Below are 17,633 nucleotides of genomic sequence, written 5' to 3'. Positions count from 1 at the left end.
TAAAGGTAGAGATGGGGTCACAGGGACCAGAGCAACAGCAATCAGAGTGTAGGGGAATGAAGGGATGGAATCAGAAAGGGTGAAGGGATTAATGAAATTATATATACATAACACAGAGATACAGATAGCAGGATGGCAGGTCCCAGAGGGAAGGGGAGTAGGAATTGTGGGGAGGGGGGCGAGGGGAGTATATATATGGATATGAGGGAGGCAGGGGAGGGTGTCGTATTCAATGGGATGCTTGAATCCTTGTTAACACAGTAAGTTAAAATTAATTTTTTAAAAAAGAGACATCAGCCTGACCAGGCAGTGGCCTGACCAGAACATCAAACTAGGACGCTGAGAAACCAGGTTCAAAACCCTGAGGCCGCCGGCTTGAGCATGGGCTCATCTGGTTTGAGCAAGGTTCACTGGCTTGAGTCCAAGGTCACTGGCTTGAACAAGGGGTCACTCGGTCTGCTGTAGCCCCCTGATCAAGGCACATATGAGAAAGCAATCACTGAACAACTAAGGTGTGCAACGAAGAACTGATGCTTCTCATCCATCTCCCTTCCTGTCTGTCCCTAATTGTCCTTCTCTCTGTCACAAAAAGAGACAACAGGTACTATTCTTTAATTATGCAAGAAAAAGGAGGATGAGCCAGGGATAATGTTGCCTCTGTTTGAAAATGGGATGGTGACCTGTGGTGGTGCAGTGGATAAAGCGTCGACCTGGAAGTGCTGAGGTCACCGGTTCAAAACCCTGGGCTTGCCTGGTCAAGGCACATATGGGAGTTGATGCTTCCTGCTCCTCCCCCCTTCTCTTTCTCTCTCCTTTCTAAAATGAATAAAAAAATTAAAAAAAAAAAAAAAAGGGATGGAAAGCTATTAGCAAATGATTATGAAACAGCAGGAGTTGCTGTGTTTCTTGTGGCTTATTCCACAAAGTAAGGAAGGAAGAAAAGGAGGGGGTGGGAGGGAAATAAAGAAACTATAAGCAACTAAAAAAGTTATGACTTGCACTGAGTGGGTGCCAAATTATAAAAGGAAAAGAATTACATGGAATACTTAAACAACTAACTTCATGACCCCACACCAATTTGACTATGAGGTCTCCTGTGCATATGCATGCTCGGGCACTAACAGGTTGGAAAGGTGTTACCAAAATCATAAATTGCCTAGAGGTTATTGAAGATAAGATAAATCACTGAAATGTGGGAAAGAGGAAAGAAATAAATGCTCATGTTAACTACAGGAAAAATATCTACCTGTTCAGTTTTAGATGGGTGTCCCAACATGAGAGAGGTGGCTCTCCTGTGTACCCCAGGATATTGTAAATGAGGGTCCTCATTAAAATCTGTGAGTCAAGTGATGACTTATTCCAAAGTAACACAGTCCACCCCGTGTAAGAATCCTAGAAGTGTTAAGTGTGCATTTTTGTATGTGGAACAAATAATTTTGATGTTTCAAAATGTGGAGTAGGGTTTAGGGGGGATAAATGTTGATGGATGACTTGACTTGGGATGGTGAACACACAATATAGTGTACAGAGATGTGTTGTAGAATTGGGCACCTGAAACCTGTGTGATCATGTTAACCACTGTTACCACAATAAATTCAACTGAACAAAAAATGTATAATTTATAGGTGTATAATTGTGTCATAAATACTTCAAACACTGCCTACCTTTAAAAAGGACTGGGTAACAGTTTGGATAACAGGCTGCACACAAGCATCCACCTCTTCAGATGCAAAGTAGCCACCTCTGACCAGCAGGCTCTGTTCAAACTTCATCTCCAGTGTGACTGAGGTCAAGCAACTGAACAGCCTCCCCTTGCCTGTGCTAAGGTGGCATTAATGAACCATCTTTGCCCTGCCCTAGAAATTCTGGTAGATATAAGAGTTTAGTACTACCCCTGGACTACAACATTATTCTGTTAAAAAGCAAAATTTAACTGAACATATTTGAAGATTTAATTGGCTTTATCCAGCAATTCATAAATTGGGCAGCATCCCATCTAGAAACTAAAAGAGTACTTCAAGGAGTTGTACCAAATGGAAGAATTTTATAGGAAGAAGAAGAGGCACGATTAGTGAAAGAAAAAAGAAAGGAAAGGACAATTTGGGGTGCAGAACACCTTTTCTTTGGGTGAAGAGAGAGGGAGGTCTTTATCATGCAGACCACATCTTCTTTCTACGATGCACTGAGTGGGTCCACCAAACAGATTACTTGACCAGAATGTTCCATACTAGTTAATTAAGATAATGTTTTTGGGAGAGGCTGAAACTGTACTTACATCAGACATTAAATACAGGTTTAGTCTTACAGGCTACTAGCACAAGTGACACCTGTGGTGTGTGGATTTCTTTCTTTAACCATCTAGAGATAAACAGCCACAGACAACCCAAGGACGTACCTATGACATGTTTAAAGGTGAGAATTACAAATCTACTTGGTGCCAGGGTAGGAAAATATCCTTGTAAGATGGAACTTAAAACTTTCAAAGGGAGTAGTCTTAAGATAGGTCTTGAAGAATAAGTAGGATCTGAAGGTGAGGCGGAAAGCAAAGAGCTACTGTAGAAAGAACAGCAGCATCAGCAGGCAGCCAGAGCAGCCGGTCAGAGGGAGCGAAGTGGTCTGCAGGGAGCACTGCCCTGAGCAGCAGTGGGAGAGAAGACTGGGCCAGCGTGCCAACAGGCTGACTGACTACTTTCTCTAGAACATGGTCTCCCTTAGCTTTTCCTTTCTATTTCTCCTAAGTGGCCTTCAAGCTTCTCCCTGGCCTCCTCTTGAAATACTGTATATCCCCAAAATTCAGTAGATAAGATCAATAACCAATTTTTCCAAATGCCACAGTGCTTTTTCCACCCTTGGTTCCTAGTTTCACTTGCTATTTTCCAAAATCAATATGAAGAATCACAATCACACACACACACACACACACACATACACACACAGAAGAATCACAGTCAAATTAGGCTCAGGAGTAGTCAACATTCATTTACTGGCAAGAGTCAATTGGAACTTTAAGAATTGTCCCTAGCCTGACCTGTGGTGGCGCAGTGGGATAAAGCGTCAACCTGGAACACTGAGGTTGCCGGTTTGAAACCCTGGGCTTGCCTGGTCAAGGCACATATGGGAGTTGATGCTTCCTGCTCCTCCCCTTTCTCTCTCTCTCTCTCTCTCTCTCTCTCTCTTTCTCTCTCTCTCCCCTCTCTCCAAAAATCAATAAATAAAATATTAAAAAAAAAAAAAAAAAGAATTGTCCCTAAATTTCTATTACTTTCAGCAGTTACCTTACAGTATGGCTCTTTAAAAAAATCTGTGGAAGTGGCTCCTAGTTCCTAGTCTTCAAACATTACCTCAAGGTTGTTGAAAGAAAGCTTGGATTATTATATCGAATTTCTAAGAGAAAGACAAAAATAAGCATGGAGCTATTCTTAAGCTCACAAATGACAGTTTTGCAAAGGTTCGTAGACTTGTCTGCATTTCCCTCTTCAGTTCCCCCTACAGCCAAGACTAACATCTAAGGAAGCAAGATACCTAGCAGAGCCCCCAGAGTATGACCCAGCATCAGTCTTTCAGGTTCAACAGCTTACTTTTTCAAGGGAAGTAAGAGAAAAGCCAAAAACACTCCTGAAGGGATCATCAGCTATTCTTCAAAAGGTAGAGCTAACCTGGCTGAAGATGGAGCTGTGTGTTCCAGGAGCTGTCAGCCTCTGCAGTCTGCTCAACACCAAACTGTTCACTTAGCTTGTGCCTTGTAGGCATTTTTGTCTCTGTCTCTATGTGCCACTCCGACAGTAAGAGAAATGTGAGCAGGTGTACCTATTAAATATGTAAAATACACATCTTCTCTCCCATTCACTTAGAAGACGTATTTCTAAGGAGTGTAGAATGTCACCTAATATAAAGACAGACAGGTAGGAAAAACTCTTACACGAATTTTTTAAGCGCACAAGAATGCAAGTAGGCTCAACACATCAGCTTTCCACAGAAAATAAATGCAAGCAATTAAAAATTCAGTTTCTTTTCTTTAAGCTACTTCCTCAGGTTTTACTAATTAGCAACTAATAGTTCAGTCATCTGAGCTAGGAAACAGAAGGAATACCAGTGGTATGTTTTCAATCACAGCACTGACATGGAAGAATGAATCATATTTTCCAGAAGGAATTACTGCTTGGGGCAGAGGGAAAGCAGTCTTCACAAAACTATAAAACTGTAAAAGAGACCTGAAATTTTAGAAAAGAGAGCATCTTTCTTCCCCCTTTAACAAAACCAGCAGGGAACTTATAGAACATAACTACTGAATCCAAGAAACTCCCCACAAAGACTCCTGCAGGGACAGTTAGAAAACTCAACTCTTCACAGTAAGACTAAGACAAAAGACAATGACACAAATTTCCTGTAACAAGGAACAGACTAAAACTTAAGTGTTGCCTAGGGAACAGGAATGCTTTAAATATTATGTTACCTGCTTGCCATTTATAAAAGAATAAATGCATGGCAGTAAGTGAAAGCAGGGAATGCTGGTAGTTTGAACTATCTGCCTACAGATGGAACAGGAGCAGAATAAACTGCTGAGAGGTCCTTGGGCAGAAGAGAAGGCCCTTACCCTGACTCCAATACAAGTAGGCCAGGTCCTTAAATCTGGCCCTCTCCCATACTCTCCCCAATCATCAAGCACTAGCACTAGTAATCTTGCAGCAGCAAACCCGTCAGCACCACACCATGTCTGGGCCATGAAGCCTGAACATCTACTTTCTAGCCTTGATATACAGCCCATCTACAGCTCCCTTCATGAGAGCATAACCCCCAATGCCTCCACGAGGATCTTATTCCAAACATATGTTGCAAATGTTAGGAGTAGTAACCACTATCCCTAGATTTTCTGTTTTCTTTTAAGTCAAACCCACAAAACCTAAAATACTTTGAGTCCTGCCTAAGTGCAATTTGTGAAGATGCAATATTGCATACCCAAGTATAATTAAGTCTTGTGCAATAAAAATTTTACCGATGTCCTTCTGAGGGAAAAAAATTATTTTCCTTTTTCCGGTCTTATAAAATGCCTGCCCACACGTTAGAAATACAAAGTTAGTATATATAGAAGCACAAATTAGGCATCTTGGAAAGTCTGCATTTTCCAACCACAAAGAAATGAAGGAATGATTGTGAGTGCTCAGAGACTCAGCTACCCTGTGTGAGAAGAGTCCTTTCTCCCCACAGCCTAGAGAAGCTGGCACAAGACTCAGGAGAAAAGGAAACGGCCTGACAAGCTGCTTTTGAGCTGCTAAGGGTCTGCCATGAACCTGCGTGACTGACAATGTCCAGGACTAGAACAAGATAAAGAAACATGATCAAACTTTTACATCTTATTTTTAAAAGATGGTGCTTCTCGCATACACCAAAAATTTCAAAAAAGATGCATCAACTTCAGCATCAAATTGCTCATTAGTTTTACTTGGACAATTCAATCCAGATAAAAATCTAACAGATTTTACCATAAAGTACATAAAATATACTCTATACTAGTAAAAGGTGCTAGAAAAAGTAAAGTAGTATCCTATCTGACTCTATGAGACTCAGCTTAGGACATCTTTAAATCATTTAATATAAATAAATAATATTGTACCTTTCATTTTCCACATGTATTAAGTCTGTATTGGTTATATAAAACACATCCTGTCAAAAATTTAAAATGTTAAAATTTCTCAAACTCATTTAAAAACTTTAAAAATCTCTTTATTTAAAAAAATAAGAAGATATTATAATCAGGCCCTGGCCAGTGGCTCAGTGGATAGAACATCGGCCTGGTGTATGGGTGTCCCAGGTTCTATTCCTGGTCAGGGCACACAGGAGAAGCAACCATCTGCTTCTCTTCCCTCCCTCTCCCCTCTCTCCCTCTTCCTCTCCCACAGCCAGCAGCTCAACTGGTTAGAGCAAGGCCCCCAGGCACTGAGGATAGCTCCATTGGAGCACATAAGCCTTAGCCACTAAAATAGCTCAGTACTTGAACATTGGCTCTAGGTGGGATTGCCACGTGGATCCCGGTTGGGGCACATCACCCCTTTTCTCATCTAAAAAAAGATTAGAATCAATCCACTAAGGTTCCATGAGAAAGAGAAATGGTCAGAAGGCCACAGAGCAGAGTTCTGACCACATCAACCCTTTTCCTAAGATTTATAAACAAACAACTCCACCTCTAATCTGTGTGTATCGGGGATGCTGACCTCAGGGAGGCAGGTGAACGAGTCTGGCAGAGAAAAGCCAGTCTACCCTGAACCAAACACAAATACAGCACTAACAAATATACCTTGGTTTGGAGAATGAGCTCATCACATTCAGATGAAGATGATGATGGAAGAGAAGGAAGGGGGGGATTGGATTAGGAGGAGAAATAAGGGGAGTCAGAGGACAACAACTACCATAATACTTTTGAGGCACTCACCATGAGCCAGAGATTTTCTTAAATACTTCACTTGCACTGGATCACTTAATTATCATGGGCCAGGCAGTCATATATCACCCTCATTCAACAGTTAGGAAATTATTCTTAAAGGGGTCAGCACACTTGGCCAAGGTCACACAGCCAGTAAGTGGCAAAGCTGGAACTTAAACTCAAATCCCTTGAGTACTAAGCCAATCTCTTTAATCTCTAGGACTCCCTGTCCATATTATAGATGTAATTATAACATGAACTTATAACCAGTTTTGAGAGTATGTTGGAATGGTGGGTCAAAATTACATGTGCCATTTGGTGGCAGACAACTTACACAGATTGTAAATTATTATGTAATTTTAATAGTGATTTAAACAGTAGTGTAGGAAAAGCTAACCAACTATGCCCTCCTATGGTGCTATACCCTCTAAACAAAGTGATGGCTTCCAAGCCCCACTAAGAGCTCTCCAGTGCCCAAAGCTAGTTAATATTGCAACCAGAAGCCCAGGAGGTGGGACCCACACACAAACCACTGAGAGGTGATGAGAGTCCCTAGTATGCAAAGAGACCCTGGACCCCCAAATGATGGGGAGAGGTTTCAATAGGCAAACTGTTAAAACAAATGGATCAAGAGCAAGTTGCAAGTTGAATGGTGCAGCAAAAGCTAAAGGTCATCTGCCTACTTCCATCAACCAAGAGAGAAGTACTCTCAGCTGAACTGACCAATTAATACCTCACTAATTAGTGGGCATCTGGAATAGAAAACAAAACATAAATATATGATGGGAAAAGTTTTGTTCACACAAAGACAAAAACAATGCAAGGAGCTTATGGCTCATAATCTAGACTTAATTTTTTTTTAAGTAAGTGCAGTAACAGGGAAATCAATATAGGTAGAAAGTATATAGATTCCCTCATATTTTCTGCATGATCTCTAATAGAAATCCATAAATAAAAATACAGAAAATGTAGAAAAATGTGAAAATGTAGAAAACAGAAATGTGCTCAGAGAAAAACCCAACCAACACTATTGTAAACTCTCATTCCTAAAATAAAGCAGAAGGAAACGCCCTTTAATGAGGGAAGGACAGTACACCTTTTCCTCGTTTCTGCGGCTGTGAAAGTAGCAACTGCAGCAACAGCATTGAGGAGCACTTTCTAAACAGAGAAGTTATAGACTTTTTAAGAATTCATAAAACCTTTTCTTCACACTTCTGACCACTTTTTAAAAATATTATCTCTCCTATTAAAGAAAAATGTAGCTGCCACCTTTACCAACAACACATTAGAGAGGGCAGTGACTGAGACTTTGGGGTGTGCAAGACCCTTTGATCTGCACCCCGATGAGGGACCATCCCCCTCTGCTGCAAGCCCACTAATGAAGAGAGGGAATTAGCTTTTATCCTGGGCACTTTCTTGAGCAAGAAAACATGCACTAATCAGCTCTCCTCAATAATCAGTCATCTGGCTAATGACCTTTTTGCCTTAAAACACTAAAATTTCTGAATGATGTGGAAAAAGGGAAACGAGAACCAGCTCCAACACTCTGGGGCTCAGTACATCATCTGGAGTTGGAGTCGGGAAGGTTAAATGGCAAGTCTGTATCCTGGCAAGGTGATAAATCTGTTATCAAGAGCCCCAAGCTCTGAGACTTCAATACATTACTCCACAACCAAATTATATTTTTTTTAACTAGAAACAGGCCAGAAATAAACTCAACACATAACATTTTTCTTTATATTTTGCCATTAGAGTAAACCATTGTGTATCTGTTTTCAAAGTCCTAGTTGATTTCTTAAACTCTATTAGTGCTGCAAAAGGAAACTTGTACTATTTCTGGCATAGTGGTTAGTAAAGAAAGTACATGTAGAAAAATCTTCCGGAGTAAGGAATTTAGCACTGACTATTGAAAGAGGTTTGTTCCTCCTAAACAATTAAGCAGCAATTCACTAAAAATGGGAATTGCTGTCCTGGCCAGATAGCTCAGTTGGTTAGAGCATTGTCCTGAAGTGCAGAGGTTGCCAGTTCAATCCCCGGTCAGGACACATATAGGAATAGATCTATGTTCCTCTCTCTCTCTCTCTCTCTCTCTCTCTCTCTCTCTCTCTCTTTCCTTTCCTCCTTCTCTAAAATCAATAAAATAAACATTTTTTTTTAAATGGGAATTGCTGTTAAAGATTTCAGCTAACATTGCCCACTTTAGTAACTCCCCCTTCAACTAACCATCCTCCCAGTGTCTTGCTGGTTGAAGCAATTCTTATTCCAGTTCTCAGGACAGGTCCATGTGGATGAGCCACAGTGGGACAACCTTCCTGAAGACCACCCCACCAAGGCCTGCAGTTACTTAGGGACAAAAGGAAATGGCTCTCACTAAATGAACAAACAGGATGTGGAAGAAGAAAGAAGGAAGAAGAAAGGTGGATAGTACATTAAACATTTATATAAATTGTTTTAAGCCAAATAACCCATCAAGCACATGTGCAAACAAACACACAGAGCCTCTTATGGCTCCAGAACACAGGCCATGAGGTAGGACCCACTTACGGTAGTGAGGTTCCATGTAACCATTCCTGGGGTCCATGGCAAACACCGCCCCACGGTATGGGACGGAGGGCTCGGCCAGCTGAGGCAGGGATCCATGGATCTCCTTTTTGATCAACGAGCCCCTCTCGTCACTAGATGTTGAAGGCTCCTCACTGATCTTGCCAAGCCCCTGGACATTCTGTGGCTGCATAGTGACCGCGTTTCTTCTCTCTCTGTGATACGTCTGTCCTGGATTTTCATCCTCTAAAGAAAGAAGGAATATAAAAGCTCTGTGAGCATTTTAAGGAGCAATTCAAAAGTAGTCATCAATTAGGTCTCCCTCCAAAAAAGAAACCAATTTCTCATTCTTAGAAACTTTGAAAGATTTACCATGATGGGATGTTTTTTGGACAAAAGTGCTTATGAATGAGGGTCCGAAACAAAATGGAAGGAGAGCCGGAAACGAGCCAATTAAATTGAGACGTAGGAAGAGTCAGCAAATTATCACCACAGCAAGCAGCTGAACCTGCTAGTAAGGCTCTTCCCTAGGGATGGGCCAAGGCCCCTACTGGTGCCACCAGAGCCAGATGTGCTGGCAGCCGTGGGCGCACAACTTCACCAGAAAGACATACATAAAACAGGTATGTCCAGGCCTCGGCACCTCCTCTGAGGCTCTGGGAGATCATGAGGTCAAAGGGCTTCTGTTCCTCAGATCCAGATGTTTTCATTTTTTAAGTCAGATTTGTAACCCAATGAGAGATTTAAATGAACCAGAAATGGCACAGAAAACCCACTAGTTACAGTTGATAAAGGTACCAATTGTGGAAACCTCCAGGGCCCCTTGCAGGGCTCTTCAAGCTTCAGACCATAGAACAGAGGTGATAACTAGAAGAAAAAGAAATGAGGGTGAAAGTTCAAGTGCAAGATGGCTCTGGGGGTGAGGAGGCGCCCACTATGCTGATAAACATACAGGCTCTGGTGGGGTGCAAACATTACTTCAAACATGTCAGAACAGCCCGATGAGATTCCACATATATTTGATATCCCAGCTCTCTAATGCTTCTCTGTTTTCCTTTGATTTGTATGAACTTTCCATCTATCCAGTATGATTCTCTGTAAATGTGATCAGATGATTTTTCTATGATAGCAGATCAAAGAAACAATTCAAAACATTAAACCAAACTGGTGAGCTGAACCCACACAAGTGATATAATTCATCTGTTAGGATATACGTACTCTAAACAGGGGTCCCCAAACTTTTTACACAGGGGGCCAGTTCACTGTCCCTCAGACCGCTGGAGGGCCGCCACATACAGTGCTCCTCTCACTGACCACCAATGAAAGAGGTGCCCCTTCCGGAAGTGCAGCGGGGGCCTGGATAAATGGCCTTAGGGGGCTGCATGCGGCCCCCGGGCCGTAGTTTGGGGATGCCTGCCTAAAACCATGTACACCAAACCAGGTGTTCATTTAACCAACAGACTGTCCTCTGACAGATAAGTGGTGGTGGAAACAAAGCCATTCAAGCACTGCCTAGACAGCTAATCTGAAAACTTATCTTAAAAAAAAAAACTATATTGGAGTATAATATTGTTGTATATTTTACATGGACAGATTTTTAACACAACCCAATATACAAACTTATCTTCACAGTATTCTATATAGCAGATATGTCTAGGTGAGGGCCCCTAAAACACAGAGTAAGTATGCTTTAGCAGTTTCATAGTTGTTTGTACAAATATGAAAGGAAACATAGTTATAACACAGCCAGCATAAAAATGCAAACCAAAGTAAAGACTACTGCTTTGTTATGGCCTTTGTTTAGATCTTTAACAAATAAGCAATGAATTTTCAGCCTAGCAAATGACTGGCAAAAAAAAACAGTATAAATCATAAGATATGTTTTAGTCTTTAGTGAGGTTGCTGACTACTACAGGGTAAATATGAAACATTATTTTGTGCAGATCCTTACCCCAAACCTTGTAATTATGAGATAAATTGTTAGTTTAATCTATCAAATAACTACTAAAACAAATTGGTGTAATTCCAGCTTTTACACATTGATCTTTATAAACAACTCAAACCACGCTTTTGCTAACTTAAAAACAAACTACAGAGAAAAAGTCCTACCTTTTTATTTTCCTTATGGTTAATACTTTCAGGTGCTAGTGCACTTTTGTACTTCATTAGAAGTGAAGTTGCAAGCTAAAGAAAATGGCTTCATTTTACATAAATAGCAAGAGTGTCATAAACACTAAAACCCTTTAAAAAAACTTTTATAAAAATTCTTATAACCTACAAATAACCAAAGTCATATTTTCCACTAATTTATGCCTGCATAAAACCATTATTTTAAATTTCAACCTGAACTTGCAGCATTGCAGTGCAAATCCTGTACAATGGACCTTCATTTGGAAAGCAAGAAAGTCCTTACCAAGACTCATCATTAAGTAGTCTCTGGGAAGGATGAATAACCAGGATCTACCAATCTCTTGGAGATTTAAAACAGTATTTCTGATTTACTCTTCCTAGAAGAAATTAACTCTTGTTCTCTTAAAACTGTATTGCTAAATTGAGTGAGTTTCTTTTAGAAGCCAAGCCTTTATAATGAAAATTTGAGTCCAACTTCATGAATAATTGAATAATTGGCATGGTCTGTCCAGGGTCTTCCCACGTCCCCCCACCCCAGCCTACTGGGAGAAGGGGGTGGTGGAGAAAATAAAGATTTTTTTTTAAGCTAAATGATCATTTTTTCACAAGTACTTAACTTTTTTAAAATAAATTATTTTCTTGAGAGTTAAGACAACATGTGAGAATATTAGTTATAAAAAGAAATAAGCAAGTTCAAATATTTAATACAGAAAAGGTTACTAATTCCCTTAGTAGACTAAAAAAATTCAGGTGAGAATGTTTTCATGTGGAAACTTTCATCAGGCTTGCTCTTACAACGGTGACACTACCATGTTTTTACATATCCTCCCTCTCCAGAACGTTTCAGCAGACAAATCTTTTGTGAAATCTGCTTTGTGCACTGAGTAGCCTCTCAAGTGCATGCAGATAGGATGACAGGGCACAAGCCTCAGAATACAAAGCACTACAGGGCTGAGAAGCACACTCCCCGCAGCAAAGAGGAAATCTTCCAGGTAATATTCCTACCTGCTCTTATAAATTTAGCAACCACTTCAGCAAGCCAGAAGATGAAAGCTGTCTAATCTTGTTTGGTTGAACTGGATTGTTCAATAAAGTTTGAGAGTCAGGGTAGACAGTGATGCCAGGCCAAATTATTGACAGAAACATACTGTCCACCATGGCAACAAGCAGAAGTCGGCTGCAGAAATGTAAGCAAACGCCCACTGCTCTGGCATCTTCCAACGGGCTGTACAGCCAGACAGATAGAAGGCGACTGTTTGGCTTCTCTCTTAAACAGTTGCCTGCTTAGAGGTTACACCAAAACACGCAGTTCACTAAAAAGTTGCAAAAAATATAATGTTACGAGCACTGTCACTATAATCACAACTTTGTACTCCTTCCTTCTATATATTCACACTTGAGTGGAAATGCACAAATTCCAGCCCCAAAAGAAAAGCTGCCCAGACATCACATTTTACAAACTGTCCAAGACTTTCCAAACTCATCCAAAGGCAACAGACATCAAGCCGGACACGCAGTGCCATAAACTCTGAGAACTCAAAAGCTGCTTTGTTTACAATAAAGATAAAAGAAAGTGCCCTGGCCAAGTAGCTCAGTTGGTAGAGCATCATCCAGATAAGCTAAGGGTGCAGGTTTGATCCCTGGTCAGGGCACATAACATGAATCAATCAATGAATGCAGAAATAAGGGAACAACAAATGGTTGTTGTTTTTTCTCTCTCTCTCTCCCTCCCTTCTCTCTCTCTCTAAAATAAAAACATTAAAAAATTAAAAGTAAGTAATCCTGTTGTGCAGAGCAGGGCTGGAACACATATTCCTCCTGGCCATTGGTGAATTGCTCACTAACTACTGACAATTTCTCACTGCAACCCAGGAAACAAGTGTATATTCGCCTTGACTTGGAATAGAAGTTTCAAAGGATCCCTCCAATATAAAAATAAAACACTGCACTGCATCATTAACTAGGAACACCTTCTGTCCGTTAACAAAATTAGCTGACGAGGAAAAAGCTCACGATACAAAGATTCCACCTTCTTTTTCAATTAACATCCCATTTTAACACCATTATTCCTTTCTTTCCCCAGGACAGAAAGACAGAATGTAAGAGAAAAGACAATACTTACAACTCAGTCCCCCAGTTCTGGCTAGCTACTTTCTGCAAACTTCTACTGGTGGGTTTTCTCAAGCTGTGCAGACCCTCTAGAAACATTCTCAGTGTCTCCCTGACCCTCTCTCCCTCTCCCAGGCAGTGCTGCTCCCATCAGAGGAATTAAAAGTGGTTGGAGCCATGCTAAATTTAACAAGCTCATTAGTATTCTTTCTGAGTGTTTCTGAGTGAACTCTGTCTATTCAAGCCGATCTCTCCAGGAGAAGGGTCAGGCAGCTAATCATTAAATCAAACTAATGTCACCCTATCACAATCAGCCCAAGAGAAGGAGGGTTTATTATTTCAGTTTATGCTAAATAAACGGTTTTACAAATGGTCCCCAAACAAGGTCAATATCAGCTTCAATTACAAGACAAACTTAACAAGAGTTGCTATAAACCAAGTACTCTGTATTGACTTAAGGGCAGGCTCAACTCCACATATTGCCACTAGTAGGGTAGTACAGGAATGCATATTATAAAATAGAGGAAGGAGAGAGCTTCTTTCTTTGCAAGAATTTGCTGCTGCACAGCGACTCCTCATTCACCTCTCTCCAACCAGCTAGCTGTTCAGCTCAATTCACCCCACACAAAGGCTGGAGCTCAGACCTCAATGGACCGAGTGAAACATGTTCAAAACTAGGCTCTCTATTGTGACTGAATTTCTTAACATCTTTTCAAAAAGCGGAGAATGCCTTGAGGCTAAAGGAAGAAACAGGCTAATGGTGAATTGGGAATTCTGAGCAAATTTCAGAGCCCTTTCCTCCTAGCTTTTGAGGTTGAAAGCAAGCTCTTTCCTTTCAAGTTTCAAAGTCCTTTTTCCTCCCGCAGTGTCACAGAAGGATTTGAAAAGAAGGTAATTGTGTTCACAGTCTCCCTGATCAGAGCTTACGTCCTATTTCTGGTATTTCGGAATACTTCTTGCAATAATAGTGCATATAGCTCAATCCCTTAACCGGCCTGCACTCTGCAATTGCTCATTAAATGAACAATTGTGGGTATAAAATGCCTTTTATGTTCAAGGTCTGGATATAAGATAAGCATTCTAAGACTCTAAATTTGGTTTACTAAGGAAACTCTCCATCATTAAATTACAAAACTGGAGTCAGAATACCATGCTTTCCCAGAAGAGTGGCACTCAGATCTCAATGAGTCAGAATGAAGGGAAGATGGGGGTGGGGAGGGGACTACAAAACGTTAAGGAGCGTTGGAGGGGGGTGGGGGGGAGACTGGATACTCAGATTTCTAACCGAATAGGATTCTAACAAGAAAATAGTATTTCCATGTTTAGGGAGGTCTGAATTTGTGAAAGCTAATCACTGCCAAACTGAATGATATAAAGTCATGTTCAAATACATTAAAACACCAGGCCCTGGGACTCAATTAATATGCAGATTATTATTCATGATCCCACACCAGGAAACATCATACCTCCACTTGAAAAAAGAACACAACTTTTACCACTATGGAAAGTGTTCTGATTTATTCAATGTTTTTCAACCGCTGGTCCACAAACCGGCGGTTGAAAAACACTGATTTAAATCATCTTACTTCCTGACAACAACAAGGCTTTGGGAGGGCAAGGTGTTAGGTCCAGTTTCCAGATCAGAAACAAGTGACCACTTTGCCAGCAAGTACACGATGCAAGAAGAATGCCACCATGTGCCTAACTGGAGCCACACAGCCCTGTTAACAGAACAAGAAGTCTGTTCCTGGGCAGGTTTGAGGACAGCACCTGAAGTAGTCTGCACTCCCAGCCTCCACCACAACCATTACCACCAATAAAAGAATAAAAGAGGAATTGCATTTTTATACAAAGACATTTTCAAACTCCAATAATCTCCCATTAAGGTTTTGTCAACATATATCCACTCCTGGAAAGCACCCAGGATAAATGACAAAGCTATGGTGAGGCATGCAATTTCAGGGTCGGGGTACCACAGAGCACCCCATCTGCACATATATGAAGACACACGTCTGCCCTATGCAGGGCTGCACCCTTGCCCCACAGCAAGCTGAGGCTCCACCAATGGCTGTTGGGCGTTAGCATCTAAATTAATGTGCTTCTACAAGCTCAGAGCCCCACCTTCCAGTTCTGAGGAAGAAATGAGCGTCGTTACTTGCTTTCTGTTATGTGTTTGTTATATCTGGTCAGCTTTTATTTCTTTAGCTACGCACATTTTGATGTTCTTTGGGTGAAAAAAATGAAACCCAAGTTCTTGCCTCCCTGATCCAGAATTGTCATGACTTTGACGAAAAAGAGATCAGAAACGAAGAAAAAAAAAAAGAAGAGGCTAAGAATATTCATATACACCGCAGATTTATGCTAGGAAGGGGAACCAAGTTCTGTGGGTTTTAGGAGCCCACTGTTGCCTCCTTCCAGCTAGACTGCAGTTATGCCTAACCCAGGTACTGCTCCCCAGATTGCAACAACGTTTCCAAAGGAAGAGAGCAAACAATGCCTTATCTAAGAACATTTCCAATGCCCTTGGGGCGAAGCATCCCCTTGTGGGAAAACGCATACAGCTCCCACTGACAGTGGATGATGACGGAGGGCGTGGCCCACACAGATGAGAAAAGAGCACTGGCCTGCCTTGCTACCACAGGAAAGGGATGCAGCGACCTGAACTGCAGGGGAAACCCTCACCCAAAGATTACAGGGTGGTTCTCCCGTCCTACTTTCATCAACCATGAGATGCCAGGGTGAAAGGAAAGGAAAATGCCCTACATCAGTCTTATGAGTATCTTAGTTATCTTTACATTTCTAGAGTTCTTTTTGCCAAAGAATAAACTAGACTAACAGTCCACCGGCCCTTCACCAGAAACTATGTGCTCCAAAGAGCAGGTCAGCGCTCAACCTAGGGCTAATTCTCACCTCACTCCCCATTACTCAGTTTACAGAGCTCCACTTAACTTCAAAAAGGGTTCTCTGGGACAGAAGAGAGTAGGCAGAGAAAGCAAGATGAGAACTTAGATATAGTAAAATGCAAAACCCGAAATGGCTGAGACTCCCACTGCAACAGAGAGCTATGACAGTTGCAGAGCAAGCAGCTGCCTGCCTTTTTTTATTTTTTATGACAGAGACAGTAAAAGCGACAAATAGGGACAGAGAGATAGGAAGGGAGAGAGGTGAGAAGCATCAATTCTTTGTTGTGGCACCTTAGTTGTTCACTGATTGCTTTCTCATATGTGCCTTGATGGGGGGGGGGTTTACAGCAGACCAAGTGACCCCTTGCTCAAGCCAGCGACCTTGGGTCCAAGCTGGTGAGCCTTGCTCAAACCAGATGAGCCCGCACTCAAACGGGAGACCTCGGGGTTTCGAAACTGGTTCCTCCATGTCCCAGTCCGATGCTCTATCCATTGCACCACTGCCTGGTCAGGTACTGCCTGCCTTTTTTAAAAGATATTACAATGAGGGCTATGCTCCTTGCCCATCTGGAAAACAGAAACTGATAACACTATCATCTTGTCTGAGGCCTCACCAGGCATGCACTATGGCTTGTAAGGTTTCCAACTACTTCTCTTGTGCCTCTGAACCCTCACATATCATAGGTCTACAACCCTGCCCACCCCATGCCTAGGAGGAGGCTTCTGGGCACGGATGACATGACCATCAAAGAGCTACTGTGACTTGGTAAAAGATTACTCCACATACTGGGGCATTTAAGTACAAACACAAAGCCAACCATATTAACTTTCAAAATTCTAGAGAGAAAGAGCTAGCCAAGAGAAGGATTAAAAAAACAAAAACAACATACAAAACAGGACCCTGAGGGCACCTGCAGGCTCTTCAGTAAAAGTGAGGAGGAGATAGTCCTTATTTTCCATAAGCTAAGAAAGATCCTTCCTTGAATTAAGAATTCTAAAATGTCATGGAACTTCTATTAGCCTGTTATAGTTACTAGTTGCTGCTTACACAGAGTGTTAATCAGTGACATCAAAGGCAGTACAATAAATTCTCAGAAGGGCCAATTTTTTTTCTTTCTGCTTAATAGTGCATTTATGCCTATTTGTGAGTAACAGTCTCAAGAACATCTAGGTATTAGAGATTCTATGAGAACTCAGTTTTAGTCTTTCATTAGCAAAGAATGAAGTATCTCTCTTCCTTAACTTGCACGTACGGACCTGAGCAGTTAAGATTCCACAGTGAGATCAACAACCAACAGTTAGTTCAACAGAAACAATGAAAGGCCTTTTCACAAGGCCAGTGTCCAACTGGCTGCTACCCACTCATCCTCCAATGGGACCCACCTGTTCTTACCCAGACGTGGAAGTGGGAGCACTCAGAGCCTGCTCCTTCCTTCTCTAAAGACACACAAGAATAAATCTGTGTGTGCACAGCCTCTTATGCTATCAGTTTCAAAAGGTGGTTCCCAGGTTCACATCTCTCCTTTATAACA

General features: G+C 41.4%; 1 protein-coding gene across 3 annotated transcripts in view; it reads right to left on the bottom strand.

The window, feature by feature from the left end:
* Positions 1–17,633, bottom strand: part of GLI3 (GLI family zinc finger 3) — a 376,015-nt gene that overhangs the window by 252,697 nt on the left and 105,685 nt on the right. Inside the window, exons 1-2 of one of the 3 annotated variants that reach the window (XM_066272081.1) lie at positions 13,212–13,254; positions 8,963–9,205 (exon numbers count right to left, since the gene is read on the bottom strand). The exons of 1 other annotated variant lie outside the window; for it this stretch is intronic. In XM_066272081.1, coding sequence (XP_066128178.1) covers positions 8,963–9,152 — 190 coding nt within the window. In that variant the 5' untranslated portion in view covers positions 9,153–9,205; positions 13,212–13,254. Of the gene's footprint in view, positions 1–8,962; positions 9,206–13,211; positions 13,255–17,633 lie in introns of those variants that run through there. One more of the 3 variants, XM_066272080.1, reaches the window with a different exon arrangement.

Source organism: Saccopteryx bilineata, chromosome 4 (genome assembly GCF_036850765.1).
Source record: "Saccopteryx bilineata isolate mSacBil1 chromosome 4, mSacBil1_pri_phased_curated, whole genome shotgun sequence".
Lineage (NCBI taxonomy): Eukaryota > Metazoa > Chordata > Mammalia > Chiroptera > Emballonuridae > Saccopteryx > Saccopteryx bilineata.
Note: the sequence above shows the minus strand (reverse complement) of the source record. Positions and strands in the feature narration are given on the sequence as shown.